The sequence below is a fragment of the Mycetomoellerius zeteki genome, unplaced genomic scaffold (genome assembly GCF_001594055.1).
Source record: "Mycetomoellerius zeteki isolate Tzet28-1 unplaced genomic scaffold, Tzet1.0 scaffold94, whole genome shotgun sequence".
NCBI classification, from domain to species: Eukaryota; Metazoa; Arthropoda; class Insecta; order Hymenoptera; family Formicidae; genus Mycetomoellerius; species Mycetomoellerius zeteki.
The window spans coordinates 904,091-927,198 of record NW_017257979.1 but is presented as its reverse complement, the minus strand read 5'-3'; the positions used below and the strand labels follow the sequence as shown (position 1 = coordinate 927,198).

Below are 23,108 nucleotides of genomic sequence, written 5' to 3'. Positions count from 1 at the left end.
GGAAATCCGAAAAAATGTGTTTACAACCGCGTTCAATCATAGATTAAAAGCGGATAAGGGAACGTCCTACTTTTCCCTTCCTCTTCTATTATCTCGGAGTAAAAATCGCGCGATACGAACTTCGATCCATTGGAGTGAACATCAATTAATTAAACCTGATGCAATTAATAACGACGATTCATTTGCGATACACTCTGTGACGACAGGGAGATATTATAATTTCTCTGTCAATGTTAATTAATTCCTGCACTAATATATTGATTATTGTTTCGCGCCACTGGTTTGCGAGTTAATTCGCCGACTGTCCTTTGTAAATATAGATTCTGAATAATATACCTAAGCGCGTCAGATGCAAAACATGATCATATAATGGCGTACAAGAATTTTAACTTTTCACTGCTATCAAGCATACGAGAAATTTATGATTGCCAACAACAATGATTCATCATCGAAAAACATCAGACTAGAGTTGAACGACAAAGAGGAGTTGTGCGAAAAAGGGAAAAATAAAGTGTCGTTTCCAGGGCGGTTCTGATGAAGCTTTCCAGAGCATCTGGCACTCTCGTTAGGACCGTCAAGAATTGTTCTGCGCCCGTCGCCTCCAAGACCATATCGCGCGCGCGTTCTGGGTTATTGGTATTTAAATTTCTTCCATTTCGCGGGAATGGCGTTGTCGGTTGTAGGTTAATTACACAGCTACGTGACCGCGTGGGACGTAGTAATTATATTGTCGCCGTGAGCGCGAGCGACTTCGAATGGCGGAGATAATAATGGGGCCCGCGCCTCGATGTCTCACGAGCGAAACAAATTGCACGCATATTTTTAAAGGGCACGTACGGAGTAATGAATTTAAAGTGATGTTTTGATTGTGAACGATTTGACTAATTGCCTAATTAGTTTTGTCACATAAGATCATCGTTCGCGACCTTTTAAAAGGGATTCAGTAGTATAGGTAAGTCACGGGTCAGAAATGCGGAGGGCTTGGCTAAGAAGGATTAAAGTCATTTTCGCTGCCAGCGTTCCTCGCATTATGATAGTTGTTCTGGATATAAAACTGCCAAGATTTCTCTCTGGCACGAGTTTTCTTTTGTGCGTACTTACTAATAAAGAAACGCGACAATATTAAAGCAGGGAAAACCGTACTTGTGTTACCTTTCCAGATGAAATTTAACCCAACAAAAGCTTTTGACAAGTGTTTTTTATCTGTATTATATAATTATATTAGATTTACATAAGTAATATAAACTTTTGTAAAATTATAAAATTGTTGTAATTTGAATAATTGTGTAATATAAAACTTTTACTATCTTTCTTTCTCTACATTCGATTTGGTTAATGCATTTAGCTATTATATTAAGTATATATAATATGAAAGCAAATATATTTTCTAAATAATATAAAAATTGAATAATCTTCCTATTGAGTTGTTCTTGAAATTTATACTATTTACTTATTGCTTATATTTTTTCCTCAAAAACTTCTGTAAATTTTTTTTCAAAAATGTTTAAAAGCTGTAATATGGAATATCTAAGTATCACAACTTTAAAAACCTTATCTTCTCTACGTTTACTTCAACAACGAAAATATTTGCGAGATCGATAGCGTTCATTTCATGAAACGATATTTCGTCAACGTTGCGCGAAAACACGCATTACGAGATTAAAACAAATGGTCGGAACAGATAAAAACGTACACACTTGCACACTCTTTATTTTGGTCGGCAAACAAATTGCGCAGTGATACTTTCCGTAAACAATGCAGAAGAAAAAAATAATAAACATCCGTTGTACTCGCTTGACACAGTTTGAGAGGGTTTTTTTGTAGTTTCTTACGACAAATTTTTTTGCAAAATTTTGTAACTGAACCGGGAAGATGGGTCAGGTATGGGTCGATATTTGTTGGAAATGCGGAGAGACGCGTCCTTACATATTGTCCTGCGTTATCGTCGAAGTTTCTTAGCATTTTCGATTCTATTCCGCACGTATGCATGTGCTTCGTATATCGGGTGAACAAATGGAAATTCAAAAAAAATTTAACGCGACTCGGAAGTGTTCGCGTTAATCTGAAACCAATTGAATGTTTGTAAAAAAATATTATTGGTATTTACGAAAAAAAATATATTTATTAAAAAAATTGCATATTTATTTGAAAAAAAATTTTTTATATTTAATAATGTATTTTATAGCTTAAAATATTATTTATTCAAATAAAAAATATATTTTTTGTCCAATAAATAAAATTAACTTAAATTGAAGATATAATTCTAGAAGATAGAATAGACTAAGTATCGCAATAGTCAAATCTAGAATAAGAGATAGTATATAGAAGGCCTGTTTCTTGCTAGCATTTCATATTGACTTTTTCCTCCGATAAATCACTAATGTGATGCTAACAAGACTGTTAAAGAATCCAATTTAATACTAGAAATTATTTATTTGGATCTTTAAAAGTAATGAATAACAGTGCTTTTAATACACAAAATAAGTAATTAATCACTACCTTCCAATATTAAATTTCTGTAAAGAGAGAGATAAAACAGGCTTTTTTTATAGTTTTCTACAGCAGACGTACGTTTGGCTGTTGTAATGCTATATCAATTCTAATAATCAATTTTATATATCAATAGTAATACCAGAAAAATAATAGAAAATTTTTGCTTTTAGCAATACTTCGATTATACGTTAGTATATAAAGAATGGTTTTGCGATCGAAGGAATGTTTCGAATAAAAGTTTTTACACATTTTTCATTGTATTCCTACAGCTATTTCTTGGAATTTCATCTATGCTGCGCATACCAACGATATGTGTAATCTATGTGCCTTGTTGAATCTGACGTTTCTATCTGACCACCCGGTACGAGCACAACGGACGAAACTCGGGAGTCACAATCGGGACATATTTTCCAATGCGAGACGGCCCGGGGATGTCGGCGTACATTCGACGAAAACTTTTGCAACTCGAGCGTGAGCGGTCTTTCTGTCTTGCAGCGTTTTCCAAAGTACCGCGAGCTATCAGGTAAACACATCCGTTGGATCGACCTACTTGGACAGGATTTAGAGGACGGTTTACTGCGATCCATCAATATGGTGGACACTGTCCGACGGATAAAATATGGGAAAGAGACGCGTGAGCAACGATTCATCTTACGTGTAGATGACTTAAAGGTCCATGCCGTCTTGATCTAACAATCTAATTATTCTCGCGGGACTAATATATCGTCGACGAGTCAACAATAACGACATATCGATTAGGTCGATGAGTGATTTTAAAAGAATTACGGCGAGCTTGGAAATAAATGGTACTATACGTGATTTTATCATCTTTGTCAGCAAAAACTCGGCGATAAATGTATCGGTCCTCGATACACTGCATTCCCGATTTATACAGATGCAATATTAATATACATATATCCATATACGTTGGTTAATACTTCGAATCCGGAGAGCGTTTAACATCACGGTGGGATTTGGAGTGTACCCCCACTGGATTCAAAGTGTTAATTATACCGAACGACACAGACTAATGGGAGCTATTATCTCGAGACATACGAGCATTAAATTAGCGTTAATGATAATCAACTATCATAATTGATATATGATCTATTTCCCTTCTTTTAAGGCTTCGGTATTTTCACCATCATCGATTCTCTGCGAGTCTAAATGATAGAAGTAATAGAATTATTAATCTGCAGTATTAATTAATTAAGAAGCTTTTTGGAAAAGGAAGATCGACAAAAGATATCGATAATTACGGTTATACATCTTTTATTTGGTTAAAGTGGATTTTGATGTTTAATAATATTCATATGCACGAATCTATTTTTCAGTTCTATAAACTGCACTCTGATTTGGTTTGTCGAACTAGAATTGCAATCATAAATTGAAACTGAAAATAACATCACAAATAATAATAATCGTCAATTCAATAATAAAGCTAATAAGTATCTTAAAACACAGGAAAAAACTTATTACAAAAAATATCACAAATGATAACGTTGAATTGATAAAACGTTCGAAAAAAGTCGAGAGGTTCCAGGTTCAGATCCTGGTTGAAATGATATTTTTCGTAATAAGTTCATTGTAATGTTTTAAAATGCTTATTAGCATCGTTATTAAATTGTCGATCAATATAATTTGTGTATTTTTATCTTCAGTTTATGATTTCAAGTTTGACAAACCGAATCAGTGCAGTTCAAAAAATTGAAAAATGTATTTGCAAATTCACTCATGAATATTATTAAGCTTCGCTTTGACCGAATATAAGATTCTTTCTCTTATTTGATTTATTCTTATCAGGCTAGTTTTCACTTAAAATTGTTATATATTCTTATTTTTTACAACGTTATTAGATACATTTCGCAAGGTTGATAATAAGCGCGCGAACTGTATATTTTATACGAGCTGAGTTTTCGCAACGCGATGGAAAAATCGCAGACTCGGGTCGACGTCGAAAGCACTCGACGGCTCCTCGAATTTCTGACCAGACGAAATCGCCGTTCACCATCTTCCGATTCGTGTTGTATCGTCCTTACGAATCGACGCTTTCTGCCGAACAGACACACGATGCTTTCTCAGCATCGAGTCGCGCGCTTTTTCACCTTTAGATTGACATCTACACCTATCTCTCTACCACTCGGGGAACCACCTTTATGCGATACCTTCGGGCAACATCTTCTTGCTCAGTGACTATTTCTTTTATTTTAGCAGCCAAATTTCTCGCACCGCCACCAATCCTCTTTCTGCTTCCGTCATGTTCCATGCCATTCCATCTTTCGCTTACTTAATCGATGCGAGCGATCCAATTTCTCGTTTCGTTAAATATTGAATTAATAGCGTAAATCGAGGACTAATGTGTCCCGGATTTACACGAATAAAAATGGAACTTTATTTCTTCTTACGAGATTCAGTTATAAAGATATATTATTAAAATAATATTAGATTATCAAAAACTTTTCATTATTCTGCTCATATTTTCGAAACCTTGTTGAATGTATATTCGAGTTACATTAAAATAAAGCACAAATAAAGTCAGTGAAGCAGGAAATATCGCAGTATTCTTTCAACAAAATAGTTGTTTTATGTATAATGTTTCTCATTCATTTTACAAATGGATATACGTGTACGGAAAACTCTGAATAATAATTGTATTTATACCATACTGTTTTGACATAGTTCTTTCTCTTTCATATCTTACATCTCTTAATAGAAGACAGTAAAAAACATTGTATTCTATTTCCGAGAAAAAAAAAACAGATATAAATATATAAAATGTCTTTTTCCAAGAACTTTCACATAACTCTCTTTTTGATAAAAATATTCAAATTTGGATATTCGACGTGATTAACAAATTTACAACACGAAAGTGTCATGATCGCATTTCTCCATCAATCATTCTGTCGGTATCGATCGATGATCTATAAAACGTTTCTCAGGTGGATCAGCGGTCCTAGGAACGCGCTTCGCTCATTAAGAATTTCTTTCACTTTCAGATCGAAGGGTTGTTCAACAATTTTTCCGCGCTTCTCGTTGCTAATGTTCTCGCTGGAGGAGCAAATCTGAGAGCGCAACCCCTTCCGGCCCTAATAGGTACGCACCACCACATTCCTTCATTTCTCCGCGCCCTCACCTGCGTCCTAGACTCCTAGCGTTATACAACAACGGACAGACAGACAGGCACCGACGAAGAACAACCCTCTCGCACCACCGTAACCCTCTGTTTCTCCTCCGGTCTTCTCCCTCGACGCGCGGCTGCGCAGAGGAACGGCGCGAGGCGTCGGCGTCGACGTCGTCGTCGGCGTCGGCGTCGGCGTCATGCCGGGGGCGTCGCACCATCGTCGTCGGCAGCGAGCGTCTCGACCGAGTATCGCTTCGTCTCGCCAGGCTAGTATCAAGCCGGGAGCCGTCGAGAGGGTCGATCCATCTCCGGGAAACGGTCTACTGATCGCGACCAGCAGCCACGACAAGAAACGGTGAACGGGATTGTACGTGGTTCGCGCGCGTTATTCCGACGTGTACGTTCGATTTCGCTTCCGGGTGGCGAGAGAAAGAGCGAACGCGCACGAGAGATAGAGAGAGAGAGAGAGAGAGAGAGAGAGGGAGAGAGAGGGAGAGAGGGAGAGGGAGAGAGAAGGAAAAATGGAGCGCGCGGCCGGATCGATCGCGATACGAACGGATGGCTGACTCGAGAGTGAACCGCGAGCAAGTAGCGTAGTCGTCTGACTCGACCCGACGTGCAAGATCCGTGCTGTGCTCTGTCGGCGCCATTGAAACGCCACCACGAGCTCGCCACGGGGAAAACGGCGACGTCGCGAACGTGCCGAGTGATCATCCCCCGGCATCTCTCGCGATTCTGCGTCGCGGACAGCGGAGAGGGAGGGACAGAGCCTGGTGTGTGGTGAAAGTGCTCATCGCGTGATTAGGTCGAGGTCGTGTCGCTCGTCGCAGGGACCCGCTCTCTCTCCATCCCGGTTGACCTTCGGTGCCGGGGATGAAGCGCGAAATCAGGTGACGTTCCACGCGATTCGGATTGACTTGCTCGAGCCATTCCGCGAGCAATTCCGAGACGTGTATCCCGCCGAAAGAGCCGCGGTGAAAGTGTGTCATCGACGCGAAGCGTTACGAGGTGACTCTCGAGGTTTAGATCGCGACTTAGGCATCCTCGACGCGAAGTCTCGATATCTCGACACATCGTGACAGTCGTCCCTGCATTGTTATACGCAATCTATCTAAGGATTCTTTAAGATACGGAAGCTCGGAGAAACAGCAAGAAAGTCGTACCAACGATCTTTTGACAATTATTGAATTTTCCATATCTTCTTCTCGGTAGAGATTGCCGAGTCTAGATTCAAATGCGCAATTAAAAGACTCTCTCAGCAAACAATGTATATACGTAATTTATTTTGTCATTGATTTCTGAAGAGTTAACTTCTTTGCTCCTTGTGCTTCGATGTTACTGACAGTCTACCAGTGGAATGAGTCCGAAGAAATAACTGGTCATCTTTTCAAAAACCAGAATCTTAGAGGGAACGAGAAAAGGCATTAGATGTGTCTTGTGACGGATTGTAAAGAAAGAAAGTCGCGCTCTGTGAGACATCTGAGCAAAACGTCGATATTTCTTCTGCTTCATCGAACATACTTTAGTGACTGTGATTGATATTGATTGATTTTCTGTAAAAATATAATGCTGGTACAAGGAGATTGAACTTTACTGTAATTGAATGGCGTATTAAGTACTAAATCTAAGAGGAAAGTACCGCCATTCTAGTCTCAATCTCCGGTTTAAATTGTACATATAATAAACGTAATTGAAAGGCGCTTATCCCTCGAGAAACCTTTCGTTGTCAATCGATTGGTGTACATTATACGCGCGTTAAAGAGACACAAATATTGTGGATTCTCTCATTGCGTTTTCAGTGTTTTTAGAGTGAACTCGGGAGGTAATTTACGAATCTTGATGCGTCCAATTAACAGACTGAACTTGAAATTGAAGACATATCCAGAAATATCGACTTTTATGAAAATAATGAACGAATTTCATGCTAACTAAAATAATTCTATTTGAGATAAGATTTAAAAAAGGGTATCATTTTACGAATAATTACTACCAAAGTTTTCATAAGCATTTATCGTTGTAACTTTCTCAAAAGGAGGCTTAAAATTGAATAACTGAGATAAGTAGCAATTTGGAACGAAACGTGTCCAATCACTATTAAAGTTCATTAATTTTTCGAGACGATATTGGAAACGACTTTCTCGCTCGACAAGTTTGTTCAGTAAGATCTCACGAGAACTCAAGAAACAGTCAATCGAAGGCACTTTAAGGATAATTTACACGGCAAAAGAGAGAAAAAGAGAGATATAGACGAGTACGCACGACCAACGCGTACGATCACAAAATCGCATATCACACCGAACCCACGCACGATTCGCGCGTGCGTGCTCACGTGTTCACGGATGCAACCGGGTGGTGCAACGTGGCCAGCATCACGTACCCACGCTTCGAGCGCCCACGCGAGATGCGTATGAGCGCGTGACGTTCTTCGTCACACGAGAACGACCCGACTGAGCGAATGAACAGAATCTAGCGGGAGATCCAGTCCAAGAGTGAATCATGCGTCCCACGCTTTTGCCGGCGCCGCTTTTACTGGCGGTGCTGCTCGCCTGCCAGGTAGCCCGTTGTTTCCTACTGGAGGGTTCCGCGACGAGCTATGCACAATTTCGCAAATGGAACGCCGGCCTGAACGGCACCCTCGAGTTCGAGTTCAAGACCGAGCAGGGTAACGGGCTGCTGCTCTACACGGACGACGGCGGCACTTACGACTTCTTCGAGGTCAAACTGGTCGAGAGCGCTCTCAGACTGAGGTACAATCTTGGCGGCGGGGCGCAGATTGTCACGGTTGGCCACGACCTCGGCGACGGCCACTGGCACAAGGTACAGATCACCAGGTGTAACGAGAACACTACCCTAACTGTGGACGGTATCGGCGCGGTCTCGACGTCGCGCGGCAAGGAGTTCGAATTCGGCAAGCTTGCCGGGAACTCGGACGTCTACGTGGGCGGTATGCCTAGCTGGTACAACAGCAAGCTGACGCTGTTGGCGCTGCCTAGCGTCATATTCGAACCAAGATTCAATGGATTTATTAGGAATCTCGTGTATGCCGACGGGGAAAATACTGTGCCCAGAAGGCAGGAGATGAAGAGTCGGGATGTCAAGGTAAGCGTACAGTACTACCCATTTTTGTATCTACTTCGTTCGACAATGTTAGCTTCTCGATTTGTTTAAATCGGAAAATATTTTACTGAAATTGTACGGAAATATGTACAATTCTAAACGTAGATCATTCGTGCTATCTTTGCGAATTTTCCACGGTACGTTCACAATGTCAAGCTGATGACTCTTTTTGTACAAATCTCGTATCAAACCGTGACATAATTAATGATAATAATTTGAAATGATAATAATATTAATATTATGTACAAAATTGCCGTTGCGTTCATATCTTGTTTTTATTATTTCCTTAATCGCTCGTAATTTATCATATATGATTTAATTTTTTTCGTGAAGAGGTGGATATTACCGTAATATATGTGACCGAAATAAAGAAAAGGATCGTTCGCTGATTGAAAGTCGCCGGTAAATTGGGAGGGTGCCAATCATGAGTTATTGGATAGTCCAATTTAATAGATCACACATCCTAATACCGGCGCAATTAAGCCAATAGCACACAGAAAAACTTAAGCAATAAATAAGTCAACATTTTGAATTTACTATTGCTTACGTTAATGCCTTACGTTCTTCACTATTGGCTGATTCGCTTCCAGGTAAACTGACGTCATTTTTATCATCAGTTTGACGTCAAAATGACGACAAATAATGTTAACCACCTAAGCTACAACCACCTGCTTACATTACTACTTAAGTTTTTCTGTGTGCCATTGGCTTTATACTAGAAAACAAAAATACTGTCTAACTTAAGACCTGTGACATGGAATCAATTATTTATCAATCTGATGTTTCTCTAATCTGAATTATTCTATCGAAGAACATCGAGGCGCATTCACAAGAATTGGGTCTATTAATTAGTAAGTTAATCATTGCAAGCGACGTTTCGTGTTTAAGATGCTTTTGTTATTTCGAAAAGAAACGCTATGTATATATTATAACCTGAGAGTAGTGATTTGATTTTTTTATGTAAATGGTCACTTGAGATATTTTTACACCCAATTATAAATTATTATTATTGATATCACATTGTATATTATTAATTATTTTTCAATTTACTAGTATTTGAGAACATTATGGATTTATTCACAATTTTTCGAAACAAGCAAGTAGAAATCGAACAAATTTTAAACAAACAGAATAAGCATTAAAAATATGACAGTATTTTAAAAAAAACTGAAGATGTTAATTAATAAAACACTTTTTCATTGCGAGTTTTCGATGAAATTGGATATTTAAAGCTTCTTAAAGAATAATTGTTAAAATAAAATTTATTAAACAATATCTATTGCATTTTACAATTTACATTTTCTCATCGCCGCACTGAGATAAAAAATACCCAGGTTATTTCCGGATTAATGAAAAAACTCAGTGTCTATTTCTCATTCGTTTTTATATATTATTCATCCGCTACAATGGCAGAAACTTATTAAAGGGGGGGCCATTATCTCGCAAGCAAAATTTTTTTTAAGGTCAAATATAAAAAATAGAATAAAATTAAATCATTATTAAAATTATTACATTAAAAAAGTATTATTTAAATAGATAATTCATAAAATGTTTTATTTAAAATTATATTAATACAAAAGAAGAATAATATAATATAGAATCTATTTATTTTTAATCTAGGAGTTTCTTAAATTAAAAAATATTTTTGGAATATCAAAATTGTGGTTTCAGAAAGATTAAATATATATATAATATTTTATTATAAATATTTTTAAAAAAGAAGACTTCAACGAGAGGACATGACTCCCATGCCATCATGAATCGGCCAGTGGCTACAACGATATAATTAAAAAATTGTCAATTTAAAGTTCATAAAAGAACAGAATATAAAGAAAAAAGTAGAAAGCACATACCTATTTTCATTCTTTTATAATTAGAATCACACTAAAATTATATTTCAAAATTAATATTATCTACACAATTTTAATACTACAAAATTCATTTTCTGGAAAACTTTGTTTTTTGAATCGTGTTGTGTCGTCACAAATAAACGATACCTTTTCATTCCCTTTTTAATTGCATTCGCGCATCCTGTATTAAAATTATAGTATTACAATATGAAATGCGAAGCGCGAAAGTTGTCGTTTTCTATCAAAGAATCGATACACGGTAGTCAGAACAATACACGTTGTATATCCAGCAGTGTCATTGGCCCCCGTATGCAACACCGCGCGGCCAGTATAGCTGAGTCAGGTTCATCGAGAGATTCCTCTTGACGCGCACTAATGCGAAAAGCGCGTATGCGTGCGCTCCGTCAGCATAAAATCAAGACTTTCCCTATCGCGAATCGCGCGTACATAAGGGACTAAAAATAAATTCCTTCCATTTCAAAAGAAAGAAGAAGTCCCCTCCCTTCTTTCTTTCCGCGCCGTTTTATCGTTCACTTCCAACGATCGATACTCCCTTCATTGTTCAGAGTAACGTCTTCGAGATAACAGTCTTTTCTTCCTTGATTTTGTGCGTGGGATAATTAGCAGACAGATAATCCGTTCGTTCAAGTAAAAATTCCTTTCGGATACGCTTTTTCTATCTCCCGAGAATTTTGCGAAGCGCTTGTCTACGCAAAGGTCTGTTTAATTGTTGGATATTTTATACGTATTCAGGAACTGGAAAAGTCCGTTTATTCATTTTTTATGACATAAAGCTCATTATGCTTTCTATGTTTAGTTAAAAATTAAACTCTACGAAATAATAGTTGTTTCAATTTTTGGCATTATAATTCTCTTTATTGTTATTTTAGTTTGATAATAATAACATCAATATTGATATTAACTTTTCAGCCTGTCTAAGAGAATTAAGATGACTTTCTTTCTTTCGACGATACAATACGTTCCATTTCAATGTGCCTGTCTGCTGGCGCCCCATGACAGAATTTACTACGTGTTACCGTAGAATCGAGCTCGGTTCATATTTCTCTCAATGGCCGTCTGCCAAGAATTCCTCCATCTACTCTTCGGATATGTATCCCGCTTTATCCAAGTATTCCCGGAATCTTGTATCTCATTCCGAAAGTAATCTTGTACTTAGCAAATAGCAGTCAGACATGCTTGTTATTTCCGCGATAGCCAACATCTCGATATCGAGGATACAAATTGACGTTTCTTTTTATATCGTGATGATAGAATTAAATATTTACGCTATGATCTATATGAATGTCGTTATGTGGTTTAACCGTTTATGTGCAATACGAAGATATATTAATTTATATACATTTTAAATTTCAAAGTATCAATCTTAATTTACTAATACTTAAATTACGAACCCAAACTATTTGTAATTTATAAAAAACAATTTTTATTTGCACAAAAGTTACTATATATAGTTGGCTAGCACTACAAAAACTATTTAAAAGATTAAGGATACATTACATGTATTTTTTAACAAAATAAAAATATTATGAAAAAATTATAGATTTTTCTGTATTGTATTTCTGAACAATAATACAAAAACTTCGGCGGCGATTTAGAATCTAAAAGAGAAATTATTTCTATATGAAGTAGATATTTCTAAAAAATAATTAAATAACAAAATTTTTAGTTAAATTATAAAATTGTATTGTTAAAGATTGATATTGATCATATTGAGAACTGTCATATACAACATTCATTTTTATACGGAAACTATGAATTTTCAATTCCACTTTTTCCAGAGACACTTCATACATTCTTAATTCTTAACTGTCATCGTGGATTCATTAGATCAAATTTTTCAACGTCTGTCAAAATTTGTTTATTACTATGCTTTAAACAAGGATCAATGCAATACTAATTTTTAGTTTTTATTATTCGTTTTGATTAAAAATAGATAAATGAGGGTCTAAACATAAAAAAATATAATAAAAATATTTTCAAGATTAATGGTTTCTTTACAACGTCAATTAAGACTTAAGTAAGGCGTATTCGTAAATTTAGTCACACCTTGCTGCTCGATTGGTCACACGTGGTTACGAGGCGCGCATCCGTTTACGATTAGATAAGGCGACAAATCGAGAATATCCGTCAGGAGGATCGCCATGCGATTGCCAGTACAACGATGTAACCCGGTCGACATTATCGTTCTCTGTACATCCATACGTGACGTTACGGCGACACAGATAGATAACCCAAATTTATCAGTACATAAGAAATTGTGGACATTATTATTTAATTATTTCCCTCTCGTACGTATACAGAACAATAATTTCTGACAATTATTATCTGAAATTTATTAGTATTTTGCTAATCGTATTAATAAAGGAAGAAAATAAGGATCTTGCAAATTCATCATTTCCAAATTCCAGATGTACGAGTTGAGGATTCATATTTTATTACATTATAATAGAATACGTGTAGCAGAATAGCCCCAATTATCATTCTTCAATGGGCCCTTTCTTTTAAATCCGTTCTTGATTCTCTCATTGCGACGCTCGCCGTTTTACATTGTCTCCCATTATATGAGCAGGGAAGAATGGAAGATAAACGAGTTACGCTCGATAGAAAATCTTCATTTCCCGCGCGAAACGCCTCTCCAACTGCCGGTTGCTTCGTATTAATATTATTTTTCTGTCGTTAACGTTGTAATGTACGCGCGGCACGAAAAGCGATTATCAGACGTACAGGGAGTAAGGGCGATCAACGGGCTACAAATGACTGTCGTGAAAAAAGCGAGCAATTACTCGTAGGAAGCAATTATTTCGTACCTGTTACACCTTCATCGTGACTATATCGCGCACAGAATGAATTAAACAGTCGTTAAGTAAATAGAGAGAATGAGGAAACGATTATTTATAGCGCTCTATATGATGATTGGATTTCGAGCAAATGTCGCTAATGTCAAATTGTAGAAGGGTTAAGTAGTGTAGTTAACTTAAATGCTTGCAGTATGGCCTTTTTTTCCAATATATTTTTCCAATGTTTTTTTTATTACTTATAACTTTTTTATCAATAAAGTACCTATATATATTTGCTTGGTACTGTTATATTCCTTAATGTCTGGCGGTTCGATTGAAAAAAATTGTTTATAATATATTGATCTGTTTGAGAGTAATGATCACACATACACACACACATACACACATATCCAATATGTTGTATAGTGTGGCGTTTAAGAATTAATTTTCACAAGAAAATGAAAGAAGTTTCAATCAACAATGTGCATAACATGAATAGAATGAATCATTCAAATTAAGAAAGTTATAAAACATGCATATTGAAATGTTTACATAAATTTTAAATTTATTTAAACACAAAATTGGTTAAATTAATTTAAATAAAATGGTACTGTTCAAGAAACACGTTTTAATAACGTAACAAGCATGTCTTTAGCGCTTAGATATATCTACAAAGCTCCAGTTGCCGAGAGAACAACGAGGCAGTTACAGTTCGTCGCCGTTTAGGTGATTAAACGGATTAAACGAGAAGATAAATTAATTAATTTGCACGGGGAGTATACTGCAGTAGCGAAACTGTGAAATTCGTTTCGTGGTAACATTGTATCATTTCAAGGAATGCACGCGTGTCTCAAGCATTTGTACGTTCAGGTGGCTTTAATAATAGCTGCGTTTTCAAAGAACGGAAAGCAATCAAAATAGACCTTTATCAGATAATAATGTGGAGCGACAAGTCCGGTGGACAGTACAAATTGCAGGGTAGACACGCTAAAGCGCACCGTCGCACTCCAACCAAATGAAAATAATATATTGCACATGCACGACAAACACATGAGCAAATGAAGCCTGCATATACCAACGAAATGTTTAATGACTATATAATAAATGATTATTATTACGTATAAATGTACAATAAAGTATATTCTGTTGTAATGTTTATGATTGTAAATATTAGGTAATTAGAAAAATTTGATCTAATTTTCGATAAATCTCTCCTCGTTAAAAGTTGCAACAGTATTAAAATATTTTACTATAGTTCGCTGAAAAGGTAACAAACTGGCTGTCACTTAAATATAGAATTAGTTTACTTTCGCGGAGATATTAAATAATTAGAATAATCTTGAGAAGAGTGGTTATAGACAAACTATTCCATCTCGGATTATTTGAATTAATGAAAAGGTTCAAGCGCTCCAATTTTAAGTATCTCAAGTTTAAACAATTGCTCGGTTGCAAAACATGAATTATGCGTTAGAACATAGTTTTTAAAATTCACGAAGTAAATTTAATCTTTTCGATAAATCTCAATCTGCTCGTTCACTTTATACATTTGACAATATTCAATATTTGCATTGAAGTCCAATATACAAATATCAAGAAGTTGCTGACATATCGAAACGTGTCGAATATCGGCAATTCAACGACACGTTTTACCATTTTATTTACATGTAAGCAAAATATTAGATTTTTTAATGTAAAACAATCAAATGTTTATAATTATCTAATAAATAAATAACATTATCATAAAATGTAGTATCTTTTTATTACAGATATAACGCGTTAATATAAAATGCAAATATTATATACGCTATATACTTTAATATCTCATTTAATGTTTGGACAGCTTTTTATTATTCGCTGTAATGTAAAAAAGAAATTGGATTAGGATGACGATTAATTCGCGATTATCCATCAATGTCGAAGGAAAAAGTTGTTATAACAGCAACGTTATCTCTTATCGTTCTATTAATCGCACTTATCTTTTTTTGCTTTCCGATCTAGTATTCTCAAAATCGTGACGTGAATTGAAAGATGCAAATATCTAAGCAATAGAAAATATTGCGCTTAATTAATTATGCTCGCTTGACGTAATCGCGGGGGCTTTTTTGTCGCCCAACCGTATTTCTTCGTATGAAATCATGCGTTGAGTGACGTAAACGACTACACACAACGTTTATTACGTTGACTACCACGATTAATGAATGCGCGGATTTGCAGCTAATGAGATACGATATCACATTCCGCCACCTCGCAAACACACACGATTCTCGACAAAATACGCTCATGTTGTACCGGTGTCGATATAATTTACATTAAGCATACCGCAACAAAAATCGTAATGTAAAATAGTAGTCATAAAACATTCTTTCAATATTTATATATTAAATAAGGTGTCCAACAAATTTCAATATCCGACAAATATCATGCAAATTTTATCGTGAAAAATATTATTGAATGTTATTATGTTTCCAAACATCTTAATTTGTCGTTTAACTATTGAGCAGAAATCTGTGTGGTGACTTACAAGACTTAAATTTCACGTCAATCAAATCGATACGTTCGAAATTTGCTGACGCTTATGTTTCTCGTTACTTCGACGTGCTGCAAGTTAAAGTAATATGCGCGCAATGATATTTGGTCAGACGTACGTATATGAGCGAGCTGAAACGCGCCACGATAATTAATCGAGAAACTCGTTAATGAAGGTGGTTGAACGAATTTCGTATACATGTCGAGATAGATATATTCGTGTACATATTCTCAGAAATAACGAATACATGGTCGAGACCATGTCTCGTAACGAGAAAGCGCGTGTATATATGGATAAATATTGTGCAGCCTCGTCGTGGAACAAACAGCGATGAATGGAATTGCCCAGTTGCGATAGTTTGCGTTTCTGTAACGTTCCGCGTCTAATTAATTTTTATTGCATGTTTATCCTCGGGTTATCCGCCGGTGGTCACCATAAAACATATAAGCAGCTTTGCATATTTATCAATTTTACCGCTGCATCATTTATCGTTTCGATATTCTCGTGGAAAAATTTTACACGAGAACGAAGACTATGCAAAATATAAATTCCTCCTAAGCTTTAATACATAAAAATCATATGTACTTATAATATATTGACTTTTCGACAAAAAATAAGCTTATATTGAGAGAAATGTTTTAGTAAATAAAAAAGTAAGAAAGTTTTTGTTAGAGAATCATATATCAACAAACTATGGTTATATACGTAAAAATTTCTCTTAATGTAATTATCTAACTGAAATAATCTTGTTCAATATATATGTATATATATATATATATATAGTAATATATTTTGAAAATGTAATTTTTATTGTTTACTTTTCTTGTTGAAAAATTTAGCAAGGATAACGCAAATATAAAATCTAAATTTGACATTAAATTTGACATATCATTCGTTCGAGTATTGATTTATTTATGGCAAAGTGTAAAAATAAATGGTATAACCGGAGCATATCGTACTACTAAGTTATAATCTGGGTACAGTTCATATTCTTACAATCGATATATCTGTGTCAACGTTTTTTCTTCATCCCTGACTCGATACGATTTTATATTCGGCATTTTTCGATGAATTACTACGATTTAGTTGCCGTTAAAACCGTTGCCACGAGAACACGTATATTGCGGCAGAGTCATTTACATATTTCCAAGTACGTAATGGCGAACAATCGATGACATAATTAAGCTGCAGTGCTGAATTTAATTTCGAAATTAACAGGAAATCTATAAGAAGACCCACGTTCGACAATTGATTAATTATCGTGGAAAAATTCGTCGACACGTTTTCTACGTGGAACGTGTAGATTTAGTCTGTTTGCACATCGAAAATAAGAGAATGTTATCTTTTTGGTGCAATAAGCACATCTCGAAATATCCGGAGTTGCAAATTCAGCCATAATAAACTCGTGCAATTAGAGTTCTTGTGTATAGAATTTTTTACTTTAATTAAAACAGTATTTTCGTCTTTTATAACGCGCATAGGTCGCGGTTACCGTCCGTCCCGGATAGCAGACGTGCATTTAAACGGGCGGTTTCGAGTATACGCTGGCTAGGGAATTGCCAGCGCAAATGTAAGGGGAGTGGCTGTAAAACTGAATTAATTTCTGTTTTAAGCGGGAATAACGACTGACCACTCCCGTCAACTGCCAAAAATGAAAATCCTCGCTGACACGAGCCTTTCGATGATTTACAGTCAACCGGGCCGCGCGATCAATCGAGCGAGTAAACGTTTCATTGCGACGCTGCTCGCATTAATCGGGTATACTGTAAATTACTTATGGTTTGCACAGGCTGCATTTATGGCGTCGGCAATTTGCATTTGTGACATTTACATTATTATTCAGGATGTTATTATTCAGGACGCAGAGAATTGCGCGAGCCGATCGATATATTCACTTAAAAACGAATCGCTGCACGAAGTAGCAGTGACAGCCTTTGTGCTCGAAACTTGAAATGCAATGTCAATGTCCTCGTCTGTTAGACGTTTTCGCTGAGGGAAATGTCAGCGATTGAACGTACAGCGGAGTGTTGATCGGAAATCGATTCGAGCGAACGACATAATCTCGTCTATACAATTCGATATTTATAGTTGGTCATTAATTTTGCGCGAATATTTCATATATTAAGTGCATTTTAAAGTGTCATAATGTCGAACATTTCTATGTTCAGATTATGATGCTAGGTTACGGTATTGCTTCTTGACGCGAAAATTTTAAAATAACGTGAATGCTTTTATTTAGATTGTATTTCTATTATAGGTTATATATAATATGTATACTTTCAGGTTACTTATATTTGTGCTTTAAATATAATTTATTTAACATCAAAAGATTTGAAATATAGTTAAATAATTTTAATTTCTACATTCTAGAATTAGTAAATCGATCTTTTGTTTCAGGTAAAGAAAAATTTTGCGTCTTTGCGAAATAAGATGGAGCCGTTTAAATGCATTGTTAGCTTTCTTTATTATCCTTGAATCGATATTCGCTTGATGAGAGAAAAATGGTGTCGCGTAAATCGTTCTTAGCCTTGGACGCGCATAATAATAAAAGATCGTGTAACGAAGGGCAAAGAGAGTGACGAGAAATAACATCCCGCGACGGCTTTAGGTGGCGAGAACGGACGAAGACGTATCGATTATCCTGCTCGACTTTGCGCAAACGAGACCGCATCGCGGCGCGAAACGTGATCGAAGATAAAACCACGCTTCTATCCTAGACGGAAAGAGGGAGTTCAAGTCTTCGTTGTAAAACTTTTTTCCATCCTTCGAGAATAAAACTCCGGGGACGACTTAATCATCGCGATGGGTGGATCACACGAACAGGATAAAATGCTGTCCACCCTTTTCGACCGTGAATCTTTCGCGGATAGAGGACTGGTACGATGTCGGTAAAGGATCGAATTGTCAGCCTTTGAAACTTTTATGCGTGTTCGCTGTATATTCGAGATTTTTCGTGTGATACAATTAAATGTAAATTTAAACGAGTAGTGTGAACGAGTAACGTGATGCTGTTTTTTTGTTAAAGAGAACTATGGTTACTTTTTCATTCATAAAAATTTAAACATCTCCGAGGTATTTAATTTACTAATTAATTCTGATTAATGTCAGTCATCTCGATTTATTTTATATAAATTCTCTCGTATTTTAGATTTAATTATTAAAAAAATTACTTTAAAATATGTATTTGATGGAACTATATAGAAACGTGGTATATATATATGTATATATATAATCGGAAGTAACATATCCTGGGAATATGGCGGGAATTTTGCCGGAAGCGGAAAGCAATTCCATTCTTCCGCGTCGCGACCACTCGGCAAATCATCGACAAAACCAAGCGTCCTTCCTTCACGTCCTTTCCTCATGTAACTCGTCCACCATCCCGACATGTTCCGAGTTTCTCAGGTCATATTTTTGACAGGAAAATTGCATTTTGCCAGAACAATGCATATCGAAGTAAATTTCATATAAATTTACATAAGCTTGTTTTCAACACAATTGTTTTATGTAAAAAAAGTCATGTATAAAAATATTATAGAATGTTTTGTTTTTTTGAAGCTGCTCTGAAATTTAAGACAAGAAAGGAAGCATTTTTATCGATTAACTGTTTTCGTATCGAAATACACTTTTAAACAGAGATATACGCATTTGCGTTTTTTATATAAAAATCGATTAATTTAGCGCTTGAGAGAATTAAGTTGTCGAAAATTTTTACGGAAAATATTTACATAATGTAATATTTGGCATGTGTGTATACAAACGTTTGGTCGTTTTTTTTAACTACAATATAAAAACAACTTTTTCAAAATTATTGACATGCAGAATAAAAATGCACTATAATTACAAAATACCGCTCTCATTTATTATTTCTGTATGGAGTAGCAGAAATAACGATGTAACAAGCTAACAGCAAGAAGCCTTAATCGATTAATCACTCTACTTGTTTTTACTGTAAATACCTCGCTTCCTCCTGCACACACGACGTCCGCAGTTAGACAGTTAAGAGTTAAGAATTAAGTTCCAATGTAAAAAAAAAAGATCGTCAGTCGACGATATTTTCGCATCGTTTCACTGGTTGTCCGCGTATCGTGCTCGTCGCACGCACGCGAGACCCAGAAATCGCGTACGAGCGCTCGTCACTTTTATGCCCGTCGCGATAAAATAATAAACCGCATTTGCGGTATCGTGGTATATATCGCGGCTGTATGGTTGCGCGAGCTTCTCGCGTTTCGAAATGACGGCTCGTTTCGGCCGCCCGCGTAACGAGGGGGCTGAAAAACCCGCGCGGTTTCCTACCATCGTCAAACCGTATGCTGTAATAAACAGACGAGCCGGATGAGGGACGCACCGAATTATTGCCACACCGGCGAGTTCTGTGGGACCATTTTGTACAGACGACATTTAGAGCATTTCTTTGCGATTATAATGGCGTATAAACGTGTTTCGCAGAAAATATGATTCACACAATAATGGAATTTTCTAGATAAAATGATCGGAATTATTCTTCCTGGAAAGAACTCGTAAAATATTTCTCATATAATAGCAAAGATATTTCTCAATTTATCATCTACTTATATCTCGATGCGTTTTTTAACAATCTTCTAAAAATTTTATTAGGAGATTCATTTTCATTCGCTTGCATATAATTATTATTATTGTGTTTATAGTGTAATAAGTGCGTCAGAACAGGCAATAAATTAAAAAAGTCTACATTGTTTGTCATGTTAAATTATTATTGTTTGTCATGTTAAATTATGGTTTGGATTAGCGTGAATCGAATTACATTATCTGCGAGTCTTGTATTGCAATATTCAGAATTCTCTTGATTTGTAAATGCATTCACATGTAAACGTTATCACAAATGCACGTACAATATTACATTTGTAATGTAATATAAGAATTAATTAATAACCATGATGTGTTTAACTTCCGTAACTATATGAATTCCTAGTACAAGTAAAATGCCTATATGAGCCTTCGCGGTTGTTAGTGCCTAAATTATATATTCATAAGATAAGATATAATTTGCAAACCCCAGTTTGTACTCGACCTCACTAATTATCGCACTAAAGAGGACTCAAATTCGGAGTCGAAACGTTTGCAGTTAACTTCATTTGGTAAGTACATTCAAATTGTTTGTACGAATTATATAATTGATGAATATAATAATTTATGCACTAACAATCGCAGACTCACACAGGCATTTTACTTGTACTAGATTTACTCTTGGAGCCACAAATACACTATTAATTTAATTCATTTTAATATAAATTCCTATACATTAAATTTTTTTCTCGATGCGAATATGTTATAAATTCATGATATCAAATTATACTCAATTTTGAATTATTTTTAATAATTCTGTAGGTTGCCATTGCTCCTTCAATATGCTATTCAATATGTCGTTAATTTAATTAAAACAATCGAAAAAATGTATTAAATTTGACTCAAATTCAGTTTATTATGTATTAAGTACACATACGTTAATATAGATGTTTACTTTAAAATTAACTAAAGACATAGATTGATTTACATTTTGACACACATGAAAGTTAAAAATAACAAAAATGTTATTTAACTTACGGACTGGGTTACCATTACTCCTTTGACATCTAACAGTGCACAATTCCATAATGTAAAGTTAATACATTTTTCTGATGACATTCGCAGCGCGTATGGTTCTTGTTGGATAAAAACGATAAGAAGAATGAGTTTCTTTTCCACCCATCTATATGAATCTAAGTTATCGTTCTTCCTATTCTTAATATTTTTCTCCTTACGTTTGATTTGCTTCGACTCTTCTCAATTATATATTGGCTAGACTATAGCAAAAAGCATGAGTATAGGTATGTGTACGATGTATAGATGTACACGAATGGCGGCAGTAGGTATATAAAGCTCGGGTACGTGCATCGCGAAACCCAAATGACTGTGTGGATCAGTCACCCCTACGAAGTCGCAGCGTTTACAGTAAAGGCAGTGAAAACTGCTATCGCTTCGAATGCAATTTATACTGTGTGCCATCTACAATTTATTCTACCATAAAGCCAATCTATGTCACCTATCTCTGGTTCTGGTATCTTGTGCATAAAAATACTTTTCCAGTTACGGTCAATATTACACGTAAAAATCTTTCCAAATCAATCGATCTTTCTTGGCTCTTTAAATTGCTAACAGCAATTTTAATGAAATATTGCTGTCGAAGATATATATTTTACTTACTGCACTGTTAAATTCGTAACGTAAAATTATATTCAATTTGAATTGTCTTTAATAATTTTTATAGGTTATCACTGCTCCTACTCAATATGTTCTTAATTTAACTAAAACATTGGAATAATATAAGCAATTTAATTCAAGAAAATATATTAAATTTAACCTAAATTTAGTTTATTTTTTACTAAGTGCATACGTTATAGACAAAATTAATATTAGCATACTTCTCAAAATTATTTAAAAAGTATACAACTGTAAAACTGTTCACTACATGCAACATTGAAATGCAGTTTTCACAACACAATACAGTAAATACTACAACGATCAGTGATCATGTTAACGTCTAAGCAGACTGTGAAGAAGTAATTTTGACGTTTGTCCCCAGAATGCAAACTATATAGGATATCGTGGTATTCTACAATCCCACCAATAATCATCTTCTTTCTCTCTAAATTCTTTGGAGTGAGATTCACACCAAAGAATTTAGAGAGTTCCTTTATATTATTAGACGTAATTAGAAAAAGACAAACGAAGGACAAACGAAATTACACAGTAAATTTTATGTGTTTCAGTGCGGTGGCTTTCCCTGCGTCGAGAGCGCCAATAAACGCAAGTCGCCGAGGGTGAGTAATAAAATTTTTTTGCAAAAAATCTAGGATATATTAGATAGGCACATACAATATTATTATTTGCAAGTACAATAGCAGAATTAAAACAGGTTTAAAAAGACAGGATAATAAGATCTCGCTTTACCGAAAATCATCGCGTACTAATAAATTGTCGGGTGTTGCACGATAAAAAAAAACGCGCAACCACACGAGGCAATAAGAATTGTCGTGGGGTAAAGAGTTATTCGGTACGCCGTCGAGCTCTTTTTCATTTTTCAAATGGTTGCGCCATGAAACTACGCGAGCGATAAAGCCGGCAAACAGATTTCATGCACGAGCGAATATATGCTTGCCTCGCGGGACCCACCGGTATATCGG

At 35.7% G+C, this 23,108-nt stretch overlaps 1 protein-coding gene across 1 annotated transcript in view; it reads left to right on the top strand.

Annotated features, from left to right (window-relative positions):
- The first annotated feature begins 7,614 nt into the window (after nucleotides 1–7,614).
- LOC108730586 (neurexin-2-like) overlaps nucleotides 7,615–23,108 on the top strand; it is an 82,367-nt gene continuing 66,873 nt past the window's right edge. Inside the window, exons 1-2 of the mRNA XM_018460362.1 lie at nucleotides 7,615–8,713; nucleotides 22,695–22,745. Coding sequence (XP_018315864.1) covers nucleotides 8,111–8,713; nucleotides 22,695–22,745 — 654 coding nt within the window. The 5' untranslated portion in view covers nucleotides 7,615–8,110. The remainder of the gene's footprint in view (nucleotides 8,714–22,694; nucleotides 22,746–23,108) is intronic.